The 13,957-nt window shown below is 38.5% G+C and overlaps 1 protein-coding gene across 2 annotated transcripts in view; it reads left to right on the top strand.

Annotated features, from left to right (window-relative positions):
* PATJ (PATJ, crumbs cell polarity complex component) overlaps nt 1-13,957 on the top strand; it is a 148,003-nt gene that overhangs the window by 89,826 nt on the left and 44,220 nt on the right. For both annotated transcript variants that reach the window (XM_026853925.1, XM_026853924.1), the window contains exon 26: nt 4,762-4,853. In XM_026853925.1, coding sequence (XP_026709726.1) covers nt 4,762-4,853 — 92 coding nt within the window. The remainder of the gene's footprint in view (nt 1-4,761; nt 4,854-13,957) is intronic.

Genomic DNA, 13,957 nt, shown 5'->3' with positions numbered 1-13,957 from the left:
TAATAATGTAATAAATACAGCAGTATTTTGCTTAAGTGAGTGAACTACCAAGCCAAATTCATAATACCACTTCTGTTTTAGAATGTGGGGGATTGACATTTTATTCTCAGTTTATTTGTTGTGGGCTTGTTGGGTTTTTTCCTGTGTCAAGACAGTTACTTTGGATTAGTCAAGTGGCACTGTCCCTCAAGACAGACAGTAAGTTGAACAGACACAGTGAGGTTTTCAAGAGTCATCTTGAACGATTAACTCTAGCGGTGCTTTTATATTTTTTTTATTCCTTTTCAAACACAATAGTTATAGCTTCTGTTCTTCTCAGATTCATTTACTGAAGGTAACCTCGAGCGGTAGCGTCCTTTTGGTCTTTTCACAGGAGGATACAAATTTTTTTTTCGTGTACTTTGGATACAGGTTACCCATTAAGGTTAGTGTTGGGTGGTGATTTTTAAAGCTGCTAATAAGGTCAGGCTGTAATGGGAAGGCTGGTTGTGCACGAGGGCGCAGGCAATCTGTGCTTTCCTCTCGTCCCGTCTCTCTTTCCACACTCTCCAGGCAGGGAACCACAGGGGGCAGCTGCCTGCCAAGCCAGCAGCAAAGCTGAACTCCAGCGCAGGGCAGGAGATTTTCTCTCTTCATGGAATTTATGGTCTGTTGATCACTTTAGATGATGCACATGTTTGAACATGTGCCGGGCAAGATATTTGGTGAGGAAAGAAGGATTCACATTCTAATTAATTATTTTTTTCTTTCCAGTGTTTGCCTAATGCTTTATTATGTGGAGTTTGGTGGATTTTATGGGGTTTCAGTCTATAGAATTTGACTGATCAAAAAGTTTTTGAAACTTTTCCTATTGTTTCAGTCTGGTTGTATCTCAAAATGCTACAATTCCTGTGGTTAGAAGGAATGTAATACATTGGTACAAAGAAATAATTATTACAGAAAGCTATGCCAGTTCTTTTACTAGCTTTGGAGTATCATTTAACTTGATTTTCATAAAAATCAGATGATACTAATTTTATGGATTTCCGTTACTGCCACGTAGTGAAAACACTGCTCTCTTTAAAATATCCATTTCTAATGTTTCTCTTCTCCAAATTAAAGTTTAAGAAGCAAACAAGCCTTTAATTTTTTTTCTCTTAGAGTTCAGATTTCAGTTGAGTTTGAACTTTCTGCTACTTTAGTGTATGAAACTGTAAATCAAAAGTTTTGTAGGTGAAGGCAACAGTACATTTGGGATATGTGATAAAATCTGCCACAAAGCAGCGTAGGAGTTATATTAAGGCTTGAACTTAAGTGTGCTGACCTGACCTCGTACCTGTAGCATGTTTTTATCGTTCTCTGTTCTCTGCTGTCTTTCCAAGAAGTTATGTAAAGAGACATGTAACAAAGAGTTGAGGTTGATTTAGATCAGTTTATTTCTTTTGCTTAGTCAAAGTTTTGTTTTTCTTTTCTAATCTCTGATGAAAAAAGTAAAGCACAGATTTATAGATTTTGAATCCCAGAGTACTATTTAGTTAATCTGATGTGTTACTTTATTTAATTTGAAAGATTTAAAATGATGTTGCTTATGAAAAACTAGATGTTCTCTTTTTTGTTTAAGTAGGCTTTTGTGCTTTGCTCATCATTGTGCTATCCATAGCTAACGGAACATTAATTTACTTTGCAAAAGAAAGTGACCTTTTTTTAAAAAAAATTAGAAAAATTAATACTGGCTGTAATAACTATGTGGGACAGTCCAAAACCTTGTGGAGATATATTACTTTGATTATCCTTTCATTTTGATGTAATTAAATAATTATAACTTACAGACCTAGCTCAGTGCTAATTAAATTTTGGACTGATACATCTAGTGAATAGGATTAATTTAGCCAGAGTAAGGACTATAAATTTTAATCTAAATCTGCTGTTTAGAAAAATTGATGGTAATTTAACTAAATCCAAACAATTTGTAAAGCATACAGTATTCCCAGTGAATAATTTGTTTCTGAACTTAGAGAAATAAAGTCAACAAACTCACTGAAAGTTTCAATTCCACCTCGAAGCAAGAATGCAACTGAGCACTCATTTTTGCCACTGGATTTTTAAATTTATCTTTGCTTAACAAAGCATGGCCTAGGACGTTGCTTCTTGCCCTGTCTTTGCAACCATGGCAGTCGCAGACAGCATCATATTAAACCCTTACGAGTGTTGGCGTGATGCTGTTTCCTCGCTGCTGATCATTTCAGGCCAGCTCAGACTCTCACAGACCTTTCTTCCTTCTCTCTTTGTACAGCAGCTTGGAGGTAAATGATTTGTGCTTCGATTTTTAATGAATAATCAAGTGTTAGGAGTTTTACTCTTGGCCTTGCATTGTCCTTATTTAACTGATGAACTTGCATGTTGTTTTGACCCATTGAAAATGAGATGGGAGTATTGTGAAGTTGCCAACATGACCAAATAGCCTGTATGACACCAGGCTGTAAGACTTGGCCAGTTATTTCTTGTTTGAATGAAAAAATCTTCTAAGAACACAAAACCGAAATCCAATACAAACATTTGCAGTAACAAAAAGTCCTTCTATAACCACTGGTAAATTGTTCCTGGGCTCCATTATCATTATTGTTTTAAACAGCATTGGTATATCAAATGTGAATGTAAATATTATGTTGTAAATTAAGAGTGGGAGAAAAAAAATCAGTATTGAAACTAAACTGGCTGCTCACTTTGGAAGGGTGTATGAACACTCCAGCTCCAGAGAGAAGCATTAATCTAATCAAGATGCTTGGAGTGAGAATTTTGACAGAGTTAAATAGCAGATTATTCTGCACGCTTGGAAGCCTCTGATGCTTGCTTAGATGGCAAGACACAGGACGAGCTGAACCGTGAACCTGAACTAACATCATGATTCCAAATACAATTAATTTCAATTTTTTTTCTTCATCTTTAAAGTTTTGCCTTCTTTTTTGGACAAAATACAATATGTATTTAAATGTAGCTTTGAATTAGTTTCTGTGTTTGTGTTTACAGGTATTCAGGTGTAGGTGAAATACAGTTCTTCTACAGATCTTTGTTATCTTGATGCTTATTCTGATCTAAGTTGTCAAAGTTGAAGGAAGACAGCGCTGGTAGTCCTGGTCCCTGCTGTCAGGGGAGGATAGGAAAGCATCACCACCTTGCTGAGTGTTTGCTTCAGCTTAGTTTTAAATCTGAAAATCATCAGGGTATAATTCAAAAACTGCTCAAGGGTTTTGTTAATCTTGACGTAGTGGTTTTTTCCCATCAAACTCAGCTCAGCTTTTAGTCTCTTGAAATTTATCATGGCATTCATATCTACCTTATGTTCTGCATATGATCTTTGTGATTGTAATTTGTGCATTGCCTGAGCTGAAAGGCAAGCATCCTCTTAGGACACCTCTGAGGTGGGAGCTGAAGCCCAAGAAACTCAGGACATTGCGGGCAGGCCGAGATGGAGCAAGGTGTTAAACACAAGCCCTAAGCCCTGCCTGTGAAATGAATGAAATGCTTTAAATATTCCATTTTTACACTGCAGGTTATTTTTGTGGTGTGATACTGAGTATGCTTTTGGTTGACTTGGAAGTAACTGCTATATTCATCTCGGAGATGCTGTTGTCCTTGAAGTCCCACTCACAGAGCATGGCAGTGGGAGACAGGAAGGGTCTTATTTTCCTCCAACTGGGAAAATACTTCTAGTTTCTACAGAAAGAAAATCCCTGAAACGCATACTGTATTATAGCCAAGCTATTTCCCTCTGAAAACTGCAGCATTTGCTGTGTCTGTTGTGGTGCTTAGGTGTTTGATCCATCACAGCAAAAGTGATGTGGCATGTCCTTGAATTGTCCCTTTTCTCTGTGGCTGCTTCTTTAGTTTCCCTCAGTGGAACTGAGGACTTACCACAATCTTAACAGCAAGTTTTCCTAAACTGCCAGTTGCCTGTAGGTAAGATATAGGAGTGTCTGTCTCAAAATCTGTGCTGTTGTCATATCTGTATGATTCTTCTCAGATCAAGTCATCTTCCAAAAATTTTGGAACAATACTTAAAATCCATTCTATCCGTGAAAAGGAGTAAAAGATTTCTCTCATTTGTGGCTTACTAATAAGAGTAAATTAGCTCTGCATTGATTCCTGGTTTATGCTGGTCTAGAATAAAACTTAGAATGTTTTGCTATTAATACATAATTTTTTCTTTGATAAACTGGATTCTAAGATGTTGAAAATGTAATATTTTAAAATCTGCTCTAAGGCTGCATTTCTGTGGTCCACCATGGAATCAGTATGAGAAAGAGGGTATTCCTAAAATCAAATTAGGATTTATCTTTTCAAAAGGAATGATAAGAAAGCTGATGAGGAATTTCTATTGCTGCTGCTGAGTTGCAGACTGCAGCCCATGCTCCTCTGCTAGTTTGCTTAGGGAAGGGGCGACAGCCTTGGGCAGTCCAAGGCCAAGGTGAGCAGTGCTCATCTCCTCCTGTGTGCTTATCATCTGATGTCTTTCTGCAGCACAGCTGTGCCTGAAAGAGGCTCTTGGTGCCTCAGCTCTGGTATTTCTGTCTCTACAACACTGTTCAGATAGGTATATCTATCCATGCAACATTGGTACTCCTGTCTGGAAGAACCTTAAGAGCTGCAATCTATATTTTGTAGACCACATTTTCTTTGAGTCTTATCTCTTTATCCCACAGTAAATTTGGAAGTCTTAGTGGTATAAATTAAAACAATGCATACTTCTCCACTTACATGAAAATATTAATTTCCTTTTAACAGATCAACAATCAGATATTGTATGGAAGAAGTCATCAGAATGCTTCTGCAATCATTAAGACGGCCCCATCAAAGGTCAAGCTAGTTTTCATACGGTAAGAACAGTTCTCATCAAAAAATGTGTTTGCACTTTAGCCTATTATATTGCATATTTATATATTTACATATTTTCATTACATATTTACATGTTTGGAAAATGCTGAACTTGCTTAGTTCTCTTTGAAGTGAAATAAACCTTTTCCTTGACTCTTCTCAGGACAGTTAAATAGTTCTCCTTAATAATGAAAAAAAAAAAAATCTAGTGTAACAGTATGACTGTTTTGCTGAAGACTTGAGCTGTCCCTCTTGGGCTTGAGAACACCCTGATAAGAGCTTTTTCTCCCACAGCTTAAAGTGCTTTATGTTGCTTCTGCCAGGTCACAGCTTGCTTTACCCAGCCTGCCAGAAGGGAGTGACAGTGGTGCGGAGGCTTGGGGCTGGAGAGGGGGCTGCTGTGAGAGGAGCGGGCAGGTGTGGATGGAGTAACATGGAGCATGGGCTGGGTGGGTGTGTGAAGGTTAGCTTTGAATGGGCATCAAAAGAGGATTTAAAAAGTGAGCTAAAGCTTATTTGTACAGAGGGGGAACCTGACTTTGACAAGGAGCACTGGAACGGCTTCTGTAGGAGGGAATATGCTAAAACAATCTTTCATCTGCATAAGAATTAATTGTGGGCATCTTTTCTTTTACTCCAAGCACGAACATTTTTCCTCTTTGCATGTGAATTAAGGACCCCTCTGTGCATTCACTCTGTAGTTCAGGAAGTGTAACTCTCATGACCCTGGGCGGGAGGTCTGGGAAGAAGCTGCCTCTTTCCCATAACTCATATTTAATATGTTGGAATTTCATAAATGCATCTATTCCAGCTGTGACTTTCATTGGGCTCTTATCCCCGTGCTGGTTTATAACATGGTCTTCCCACCAACATATACATCATACTTGATGTTGTTTTATATTCTTTGCTCGTACGCAGCTTACCTGTGAACAATGTAATAATCTGTGGGTGAATGCATATAAATGTGTACATTTACTCGCATGGCTCTGTCTGGTACAGCATACACAGAAATGATGGAAGAGCAGCATTAGCTCAGTGACAAATGAGTTGCTATACTTGGCAGCACAGAGGATCTGGAGGAGATTAATGATCTTGCCTGCAGCTCCCGTGTTACTTTCCCCAGCTATTGAAAATTAAACGTCATGTACAACAACTCACTCACCATTACTTAATTGCATGTGGAAAATGTGTCTGCTTGGAAGCTCCGGAGGCAGAACCACAACTTATGAAACCAAAACCCAGGGCTGGGTTTAGCACTGTCAGGCAGCGGGGAGAGCATGGGCTAAGATCTTGTGGCCTGCCCTGCTGCGCCCAGCTGGCTGCAGAGCGCTTCGCTCTGCAGAGAAGGGTGAGTCTTAGCTCATCACCCATGGATTGGAAATCCTTGCTGCATATTTTGTATCGTGTTTAAGACATAAAGGCCATGTAAGTTCTCAGTCATAATTCCACTTCTCATATTTTCTGTGTAGAAGTGGATTTCAAAGCAAATAGTTGTCTTACTAATCATAATCGATAAGTATTGGAAGTACCATTGAATAATTCTTGTTTCTGTCTCTAGAGTTGGTTTTTAAAAAAAAAAAAAGTTTCTATTTTTAAATGCTGCTGCTGAGGTTGCAAACGTCTATCTTCACATTACCCAAGAGCATGCATCTTGTCACTGCTCTTGGCCTTACATTAGAGTACAGACAAGTGATGGGTCTGTTTGCTTGACCCAAGCAGTGGTTTGAATAGCAATGAAAAGAAATTCTCCCACTGAGAGAATGTCGTTAGTAACTACAGCACTGGCTCTAATGTGGGGAGAAAACTAATGTTGACTTTTTTTTTGATGAATGTTCAGCTTCTCGTAGTAAGGGGGGGCGTGTTTTAGCAAAGCCAAATTAGAGTCTACTAAAGGCCAGTTTTAAGGAGAAATGAAAATACATTTCTTTTCTCATCCAAACTATATTCCATGAGCCCATTCTATCTCGGTGCTTCCCATTCCAACATCTTAGAGCACAAAACCAGTGGATGCGATTAATGGAAAACACAAACCAAAAGACTGTGACAGTCCCAGAAGTCTTGTCCCTGGTGCAGTTTGGTAGAAAAAGCTTTTTCTTGCTTTATCAACTTACTTTAAAGCTACAATATAAAATGGGGGTATTGAAACGTCACAACTTAATGCGTTGTGGTGCCAGCTGTAGTAAATAAGAGCAGCAACAGGCATCTTGAATTTCCATCCGTCTCTTGTCCATGCGTGTGGAATAGCTTTTCCAGCTGAGAACAAAGCGCTGAGTGTAGCAGACTCAGCTCTCCTGGTAGGTTTGCTGCTTGACTGATTTCAGATATGTTCCTCTGGGCTCTAATGATGTGGAAAGAGCAGGATACCGTTACATTTGTTAATGCTTTGAAAATGAGGAGGAGCCAGTTGCAACAGAAATACTACTTTCCTCCTCCTGAGTGTTACCCACACAACTTCTTTTAGGGGTAGAAGGTGTGCAGTAATAACGTAGCCAAAACACGTCCTGGAGCACACAGTAAGAAGAGGCCACAGCTCACCGTAGCAAAATAACATGTACTGCAAAAGTTATGAGAGATGGATTTGGTCTTCATGTGCATGAAGATGTTAATATTCTAATTTCATCAGTGAAAGGCCTGAGTAGGTTATCATTTTCCAGAAACACATCGTTCTGCAGCCTAAAAAAGTTCTTGCATGCCTGACTGAACTGACCTAGGACATAAAAGCAAAACTGGTGGGACTTGGGCTATTACTTAAAAGTGGCCTCTTTGATATCCTGAGGCCTTATTTTCCTCAGATGAAGGATGCTCAGCGATAAGCATGCTGCTTTTCACTCTGAAGCAGGAAATAGCATCAAGGTTTTCCTATTTCTGGTGTTTTGGTTCATGTGCAGGGCAGGGGGATGTTTCCATGAACTCTTTAATCAGTTACAAAAGAAGCCCAGAAATTCCTGGGCACAGAAAAGCCTTTCTGTGGGAACTGTAATAGATATCATTAAATAACTTGGATTTTGTTGCGCCCAAATCTAGGAAAAAATAAGGAATAGAAGGTGTCCTCAGCCTTTTTGACTTTTTACTAAACTCCTAACTTGTTGTCTGCACCTTAAAAAATCTTTTCACACTCTTTTTATACCCAGGTAGTGTTACAATTTCATTCCCACCCTTTCCTGAAGTTTTTGCTGATGAGACATAGTGTGCAGTAAGTGTTGTGAGAATCATAGACGTCCCCTTATATTTGAAGGCTTCTCGCTCTGGTTTATGAGCATCTTTTCCTCAATTAAGTTGAGGATGATTATTTAAAACAGTTGATTTTGGCCAGATTCCAAAATATAGGTCTTAACACAGCACTGTTTCCCAGTGGTCTCATTAATTACATCAGCTTGTAATAGCATCTAAAAGATTTGCAGTTACAGTGTCACTTTTTCTTTTTTTTTTTTTTTTATTCAGTGCATCTCGTGCTTTGTAGCCTTCTACAGTAACAAATTTGAAGATATTTAACCCAGTTTATCAAAAAAAACAAAGCAGTTGCCCAAGCACGGCAAGATTTTCCTGAGATGAAATGACTCGGTCCAAGTGCTTCCTCTGATTAGTGTCCAGTCACAATTTATCTGGCCTCAGAATCTTACAGCTGCTACATTAACTTCCAAGCTACTGTGGCAAATATGGGCTGTCTTTTTGATTTCTGAATATCAGAAATAAATAATAATTTGATTGAAGCTTTCAGGGCGTATAAAGGAGTCTTGCTATGGAAACACAAGTGGAAGTCACTGGCAATAGTGTGTGAAAAGGTCTTAGTTGCCTTTTGAAATTCTTGTTCTGAGTCTCCAACAACAGGAATTAGCCAGGTAGTAAGGGACTTGTTTCTTGTAGGAGTCTCTGTGCCCTAGTTCCCAAAATAGAATGGGGTTTGTATCCACTGTGGGTTTTGTTCATGCATTGTAAGTCCATCCTTTTAAGATGCATAATAAAACAATATAATTAGATTTTACATCTGTAGTAGGAAATCCAGTTTATATCAGAATGCTCTTTTACAGTGAGAATTTTTATGATTCAGCAAATTCAATGTTTTTTCCATGCTCAATTAACTGCCTTTAATCTGTTTTGGTGCTTCAGTGTTGGTATAATAAGCAGATCAAATATAGTTTGAATGCTTGAATCAAAGTGAATGCCCCTGATTTCAAACCATCATCCCATTGTGTTCAGTTCTGTGATTCATTCTTTGGTATACCTTAATTCCTTAAAAGAAAATTATCTTGTGTTGTGATGAAACATGAGAAATGCTTTAAGAGTAAAGTACTGTAGGATTTTGCTTATTTAAATACCATCTGTTAGTTGTCCTACCACACTGCAGTCATTCATTCCGAAGCCCGCAAATCTCTGCCACCTAACCCCTCCTTCTGTTTTCAGGTGTGATTGTAAAGACTAATCTCTTGCTATTTATGGTGACATGCAAAGGAGAGAGATCCTTATACTCTGAGGACTGGTGGAACAGGGGCATTGGCTGGGTTGGCCAGATCTTGGTGCTGTTTAACACTCTCCATTGCTGTGACTTTGTCACTGAGTCTTTGCTCTTCTTTTAGAACCTCTAAAGATAAGTAGAACCTTTAGAACATAAGTAACATTGAACGTCATGTGCCAGAGTCTCAAGGACTGTCATGCTTTAGAAATTTCTTCGTGCTTTAAGTTTGTTCTAACTTACATAATTGGTCATATTTTAATAGTATAAACCCTGTTTTTACTTGCTTTGATTGTTTAGGTTCTTTCATGTGGGAAAGCTTTAAAAATAAGCTCTTGCCAGACACTGTGCGTGCAAGTTTGAACTTTTCCTGTTTTCTTCAGAGCTGTTTCCTCCTTGCTGTCATACACATGTGGGAACAAGTGCACGGTTGAGGAAGTTAAGTAATTTGGGCTCTTTCAAACCTTTGATGACCTAAGCTGCAGTTTATATGAACATTAGTTGTTCATTTAAAGTATCTGTATGCGTTTGGCTCTCACATAGTTAGGAGGGGATGGAGGGGAAATGGAGAACAAGACTGTTCTTGCGTTAGTAGGAGAGATTTCTCAAGAAGATGCACAATACAAAGGTCTTGCCTTGACCCAGCTGAAGGAAAAATCCAGCATGCCTTTTCAGTGTGCAACTTCCCTGCAGCTTCTCTTTTCCAAAGGAAATACTAGAGGGAAAACAAAGATGATAAAATATGAGATCCTGACCTGATTTTTCTTTTCTTTTTTTTAACAAGCAGGATGCAGACAATATAAGTTTTGAGTAATCTGAAGGACTTTATGCCCTGGTTTTACAACCAGTGGGAGTCAAACGGGTTACTGGGCAAACATTCACTTGGTCTGCAGATCTGTTCCAGCTACGATGTCATGCAACTGCATACAAGCTCTTGGGTTTTTCTCCTGATTCTTGATGTACTTTATATTCCCAAAAAGCATCCACATCCAAAGCTGTTATCAAATGATCTTTTAGTGTTGATGAACTGTGTAGTTGCAGATAGTTTGGCAGGAGGTTCATCGCCCTTAGTTTAGACATCTAGAGGTCATCTGGATTTCTGTGATTAGTGGAGAGTTGTCAGGAGCCTCCAAAGAGCAATTCAGTTCATCCCATCCTAAATTAGGTCATTTTGGTGCTGGAATGAATTGCCCTTCTGAGTGGAGCTGGTTTGGGATTTGTCTTGATTTTGCACTGATCATGGAAGTTTGGACACTGTCTATGACAAGATGCTCTGCTTTAGACGGGTAATGAATCTCATTCAGCATGCTCAACAAGGATTTTCTTAGCATTACGTGACAGTGAGCTTATACCATCACAAACCTGAGAGATATAAGAGTAAGTAAAATGGAAAACAGAAAATACACTCAGTGGAAGGCAGGGAACCTGAATTCAAGAATTACAAGTCTCAAGTTGATTAGCAAATGAAAAACCTGAATTTGGCTGAGACTGTGACTTCTGGTTATCGTCTCTAGAGAGATAACTTTCTGAACGTTTCATAGACCATTCCAGCTGTGTGTGACATTCCTCCAAAGTGCCAGAGACAGCTTTCTGATAAGTGCAGCACAGCGTTGCAGGGCAGCCTAGCTGAAGCCTTACAGCACACTACTTCTAACTTCCCGTCAGGCTTACTTTCTGCAGCGTGGGATGAGTAATCCCTGTAGATTTATATTTGCATATTGCTCTCTTTAGGCTTCTTTTGTGCCAGGTGTTTATGGTAGTTAATTATTAGTCAATAATAAATGTGTCTTTGCTTAAGCTATGCATCTCCCCCTTCATTAGAGGTGCAGTTGTTGGAGGAAAACATCAGAAGTTCTTCTCTTTGGTCAGTGAGAAGACAGGGAATGTCCAGGGGTCCTATTTAGACTAGAAAGGAAGTGAAATGTAGTAAAGTATGGCAATCTAATCAAATAAATCCAAAAGGGTATGAGCTTTTCTAAAGTTTGAAGAATCTTTGGCACTTAGATGTTGCTTAGATCTTGCCTCCTGTGGCATTTGCAGGGAGGAAAGATTCTTGTTTCTTTAGTATCGAGCTGTAGTTCGTGATGTTGGTATAAGCAATAGGCACTCTAACCTCCAAGCAGATCTAATTCCCATTTTCACTCAGAAACTCATCCTGAGAGGTTAGAAGCAATAAAAGTATTTGGAGGAGGAGTAGTGAATTCCTTCCCTGTTCGGTTTATATGTAACTGATGAAATATAAACAGCTCTCTGGTGCACTAGCTCAGCGAGGAGGTGGGCTGCCATCCCAGTGTCTTACACAAACCAGTATACGATCTGGAACAAGACCGGTGGATGTTTATCATTTTTGCAGATAATGGAGGGGAAGCGTCTGAGCCTCCCTGCTGTATAAATTGCATTGTATGTTGCTTTGACCCCAAGATTACGAAGCTGTGTCTTGACTGTGAAGGGTTTAGACACCTTAACCTCAAGCAATATTGAGCACTGGTAACTGAGAACAGCTTTCTCGAAGGTGGTTATGTAGCAACTATTGGCAAATACATTGAATGCTCATTTGCAGTCACTATAATTTGAATATGATGTTCAGACTTCCAAGCTGTCTGCTCCTGCATCAAAAGAAAATGATTGCTCCTTTAAGTTGTAAATAAATTCATGTTTTAGTTGAGGACACTTATGGAAGTGGAGAGCAGAAAGAGCAATTTATTATTAGATCTGTCACTTTAAAATATGTTCCCACTTTGATTCTGCTTTGAAGCATTCTCCTTTGAAGCAGCATTAAAGTATTTAAATATGTACGAGTCCTAGCAGGGGGAGATTACAAGTTGTGACACTTCGTAACCTTGGATTATTTTTTTTTTTGCATTTCTTTTTTTTTCCAAGGAATTACTGTAAGTGTTTTTTTATTGCTTGGAATAAAAACGGCCATTCATTTAAAACTGCATAAAGATGTTTGCACAGTGACTGAAGAAAAAAAAAAAAAAAAGAACATTTTTTTGCGTCTATATGAAGTAGAAACTAGTTTGTATGACTAATTACAGCCTACTTGGTCATGCAAATCATGAAGCTTCTGTCTAGCAATTTTTAGAATATTTCTTACAAAGATTTGTACACACCTTGTTATTTTCAAGTTTGCTCCTAATTGCAAGGTATGCAGCATGCATTGTAAGCTACAGAAGTGGTGTTAGTTTTTGTGCTTGTTTGTGCTTCATATAAACTATTGTCAGAAAAACCTCTAGGCTCAAGTAAAAATTGCCAGGTCTCTTCGACATCTTACATTTTCTATTTATTCTTATAGGTTAGCAAAACAACATAATTAGATCAATGTCTCATGAAGATAAGAGGAGGAAAAACATCCTTGCCTAATATGCCTTACGGGGTAAAATGTATTTGGAAACTGTAAAACGCTTAAGAAATTCCTGAGCTTGATTCTACACATTCCTCAGATTTCTGTCTTGGCCCGGTGCACCCATGTTTCTGCATCACTGGCCGCTCTGGTTCTGATCTTAGCATGGTTTCTGACTCTTGTGAGGCTTTGAGCAGGGCCTAGAGGAGAGGCTGGGAGCGAGTACAAAAATGAGCAGCACAGAACCAATTCCTTTGAATTGTGTGGCTGTTTGGTTGAAGATAAGTAAATGAATTCACCAACCTTTGCCTGCAGGATTTATCATTCCAAATGCCTGTGACTGAATTTCCCATATGCTGGCTCTGCTGAGAGCTCTTGATTTACAGTGTTGTCTCTCAGCGATCAGAACATGCTAGCTTCATGTGTTTAACTCTTGACGGATAAAATGAGACTTTTTTCTTTCAGGCACTTCTGCAAAATGTTTTTGAACACATACTGCTCTAATATTTTATTTCAGAAATTAAAGAGGAAAGGATTCTGCTTGTTTTACAGTAACCTGGAAGGTAGTAGATAGGACCAGAAATCAAACCAAGAAGACCCACTGCATGAGAAGTTGTCCTTTCATCTCAACATCTGTATCTGCAAACAGCAGTATTACTGATTTCTCCTCTGTCTGTTTTGGCAAGCAGAGGCCATGTGATAATACTGAAACTTTAGCAAAATGAGGTTTGCATCAGAAGCATCCTGGCTTCTGTGAGAGTTGTTCACGCCACAAATAAAGAGGTGCATCAGTACAGTTTTTAAAGCAAAATTTAAAAGCCTTTTTTTTCCACATGCCTCAAATTTGCCCCAAACAATATCACTGAAATTGTATTTTATGGTGGCTTTACGGAAGCCAAAAAAATGCAGAGCTAATTCCACAAGCCAAATAATTCTAAATGGCAGTTGAGGAAAAACGTTAGCAAGGCAAAATATTATTTAATAGAAAAAAAAAAAAAAAAAAGGCATTTGAAAGTTACAAAGTAATCAGATGTCAACTTAGGAATGCATTTTAAAGAAGTTAGAGGAAAAGATGCCATACATAATAAGAATCTTTGAAAAATACTGCACTTTATATGTAAGGGAAATCAGTGTTCATCTGTTTTCTTCTCCCTGCATTTTGTCAAATTTTTTCCAAGCTTTTACATTGAATCTTTTCTAAAAGACCACAGCAAATATGAACAAAAGAGAAAAAGCCATCTATTGTAGTAAAGCAGGTATTGTATTTCAGTAATGTGGATGTTGGACTATAAACAAGCAGTTTACAAACGTAG

Source organism: Athene cunicularia, assembly GCF_003259725.1.
Source record: "Athene cunicularia isolate RWA chromosome 8 unlocalized genomic scaffold, athCun1 chr8_part1, whole genome shotgun sequence".
NCBI lineage: Eukaryota > Metazoa > Chordata > Aves > Strigiformes > Strigidae > Athene > Athene cunicularia.
The sequence above is the reverse complement of the archived record's forward strand: the minus strand, read 5'-3'. Positions and strand labels throughout refer to the sequence as shown.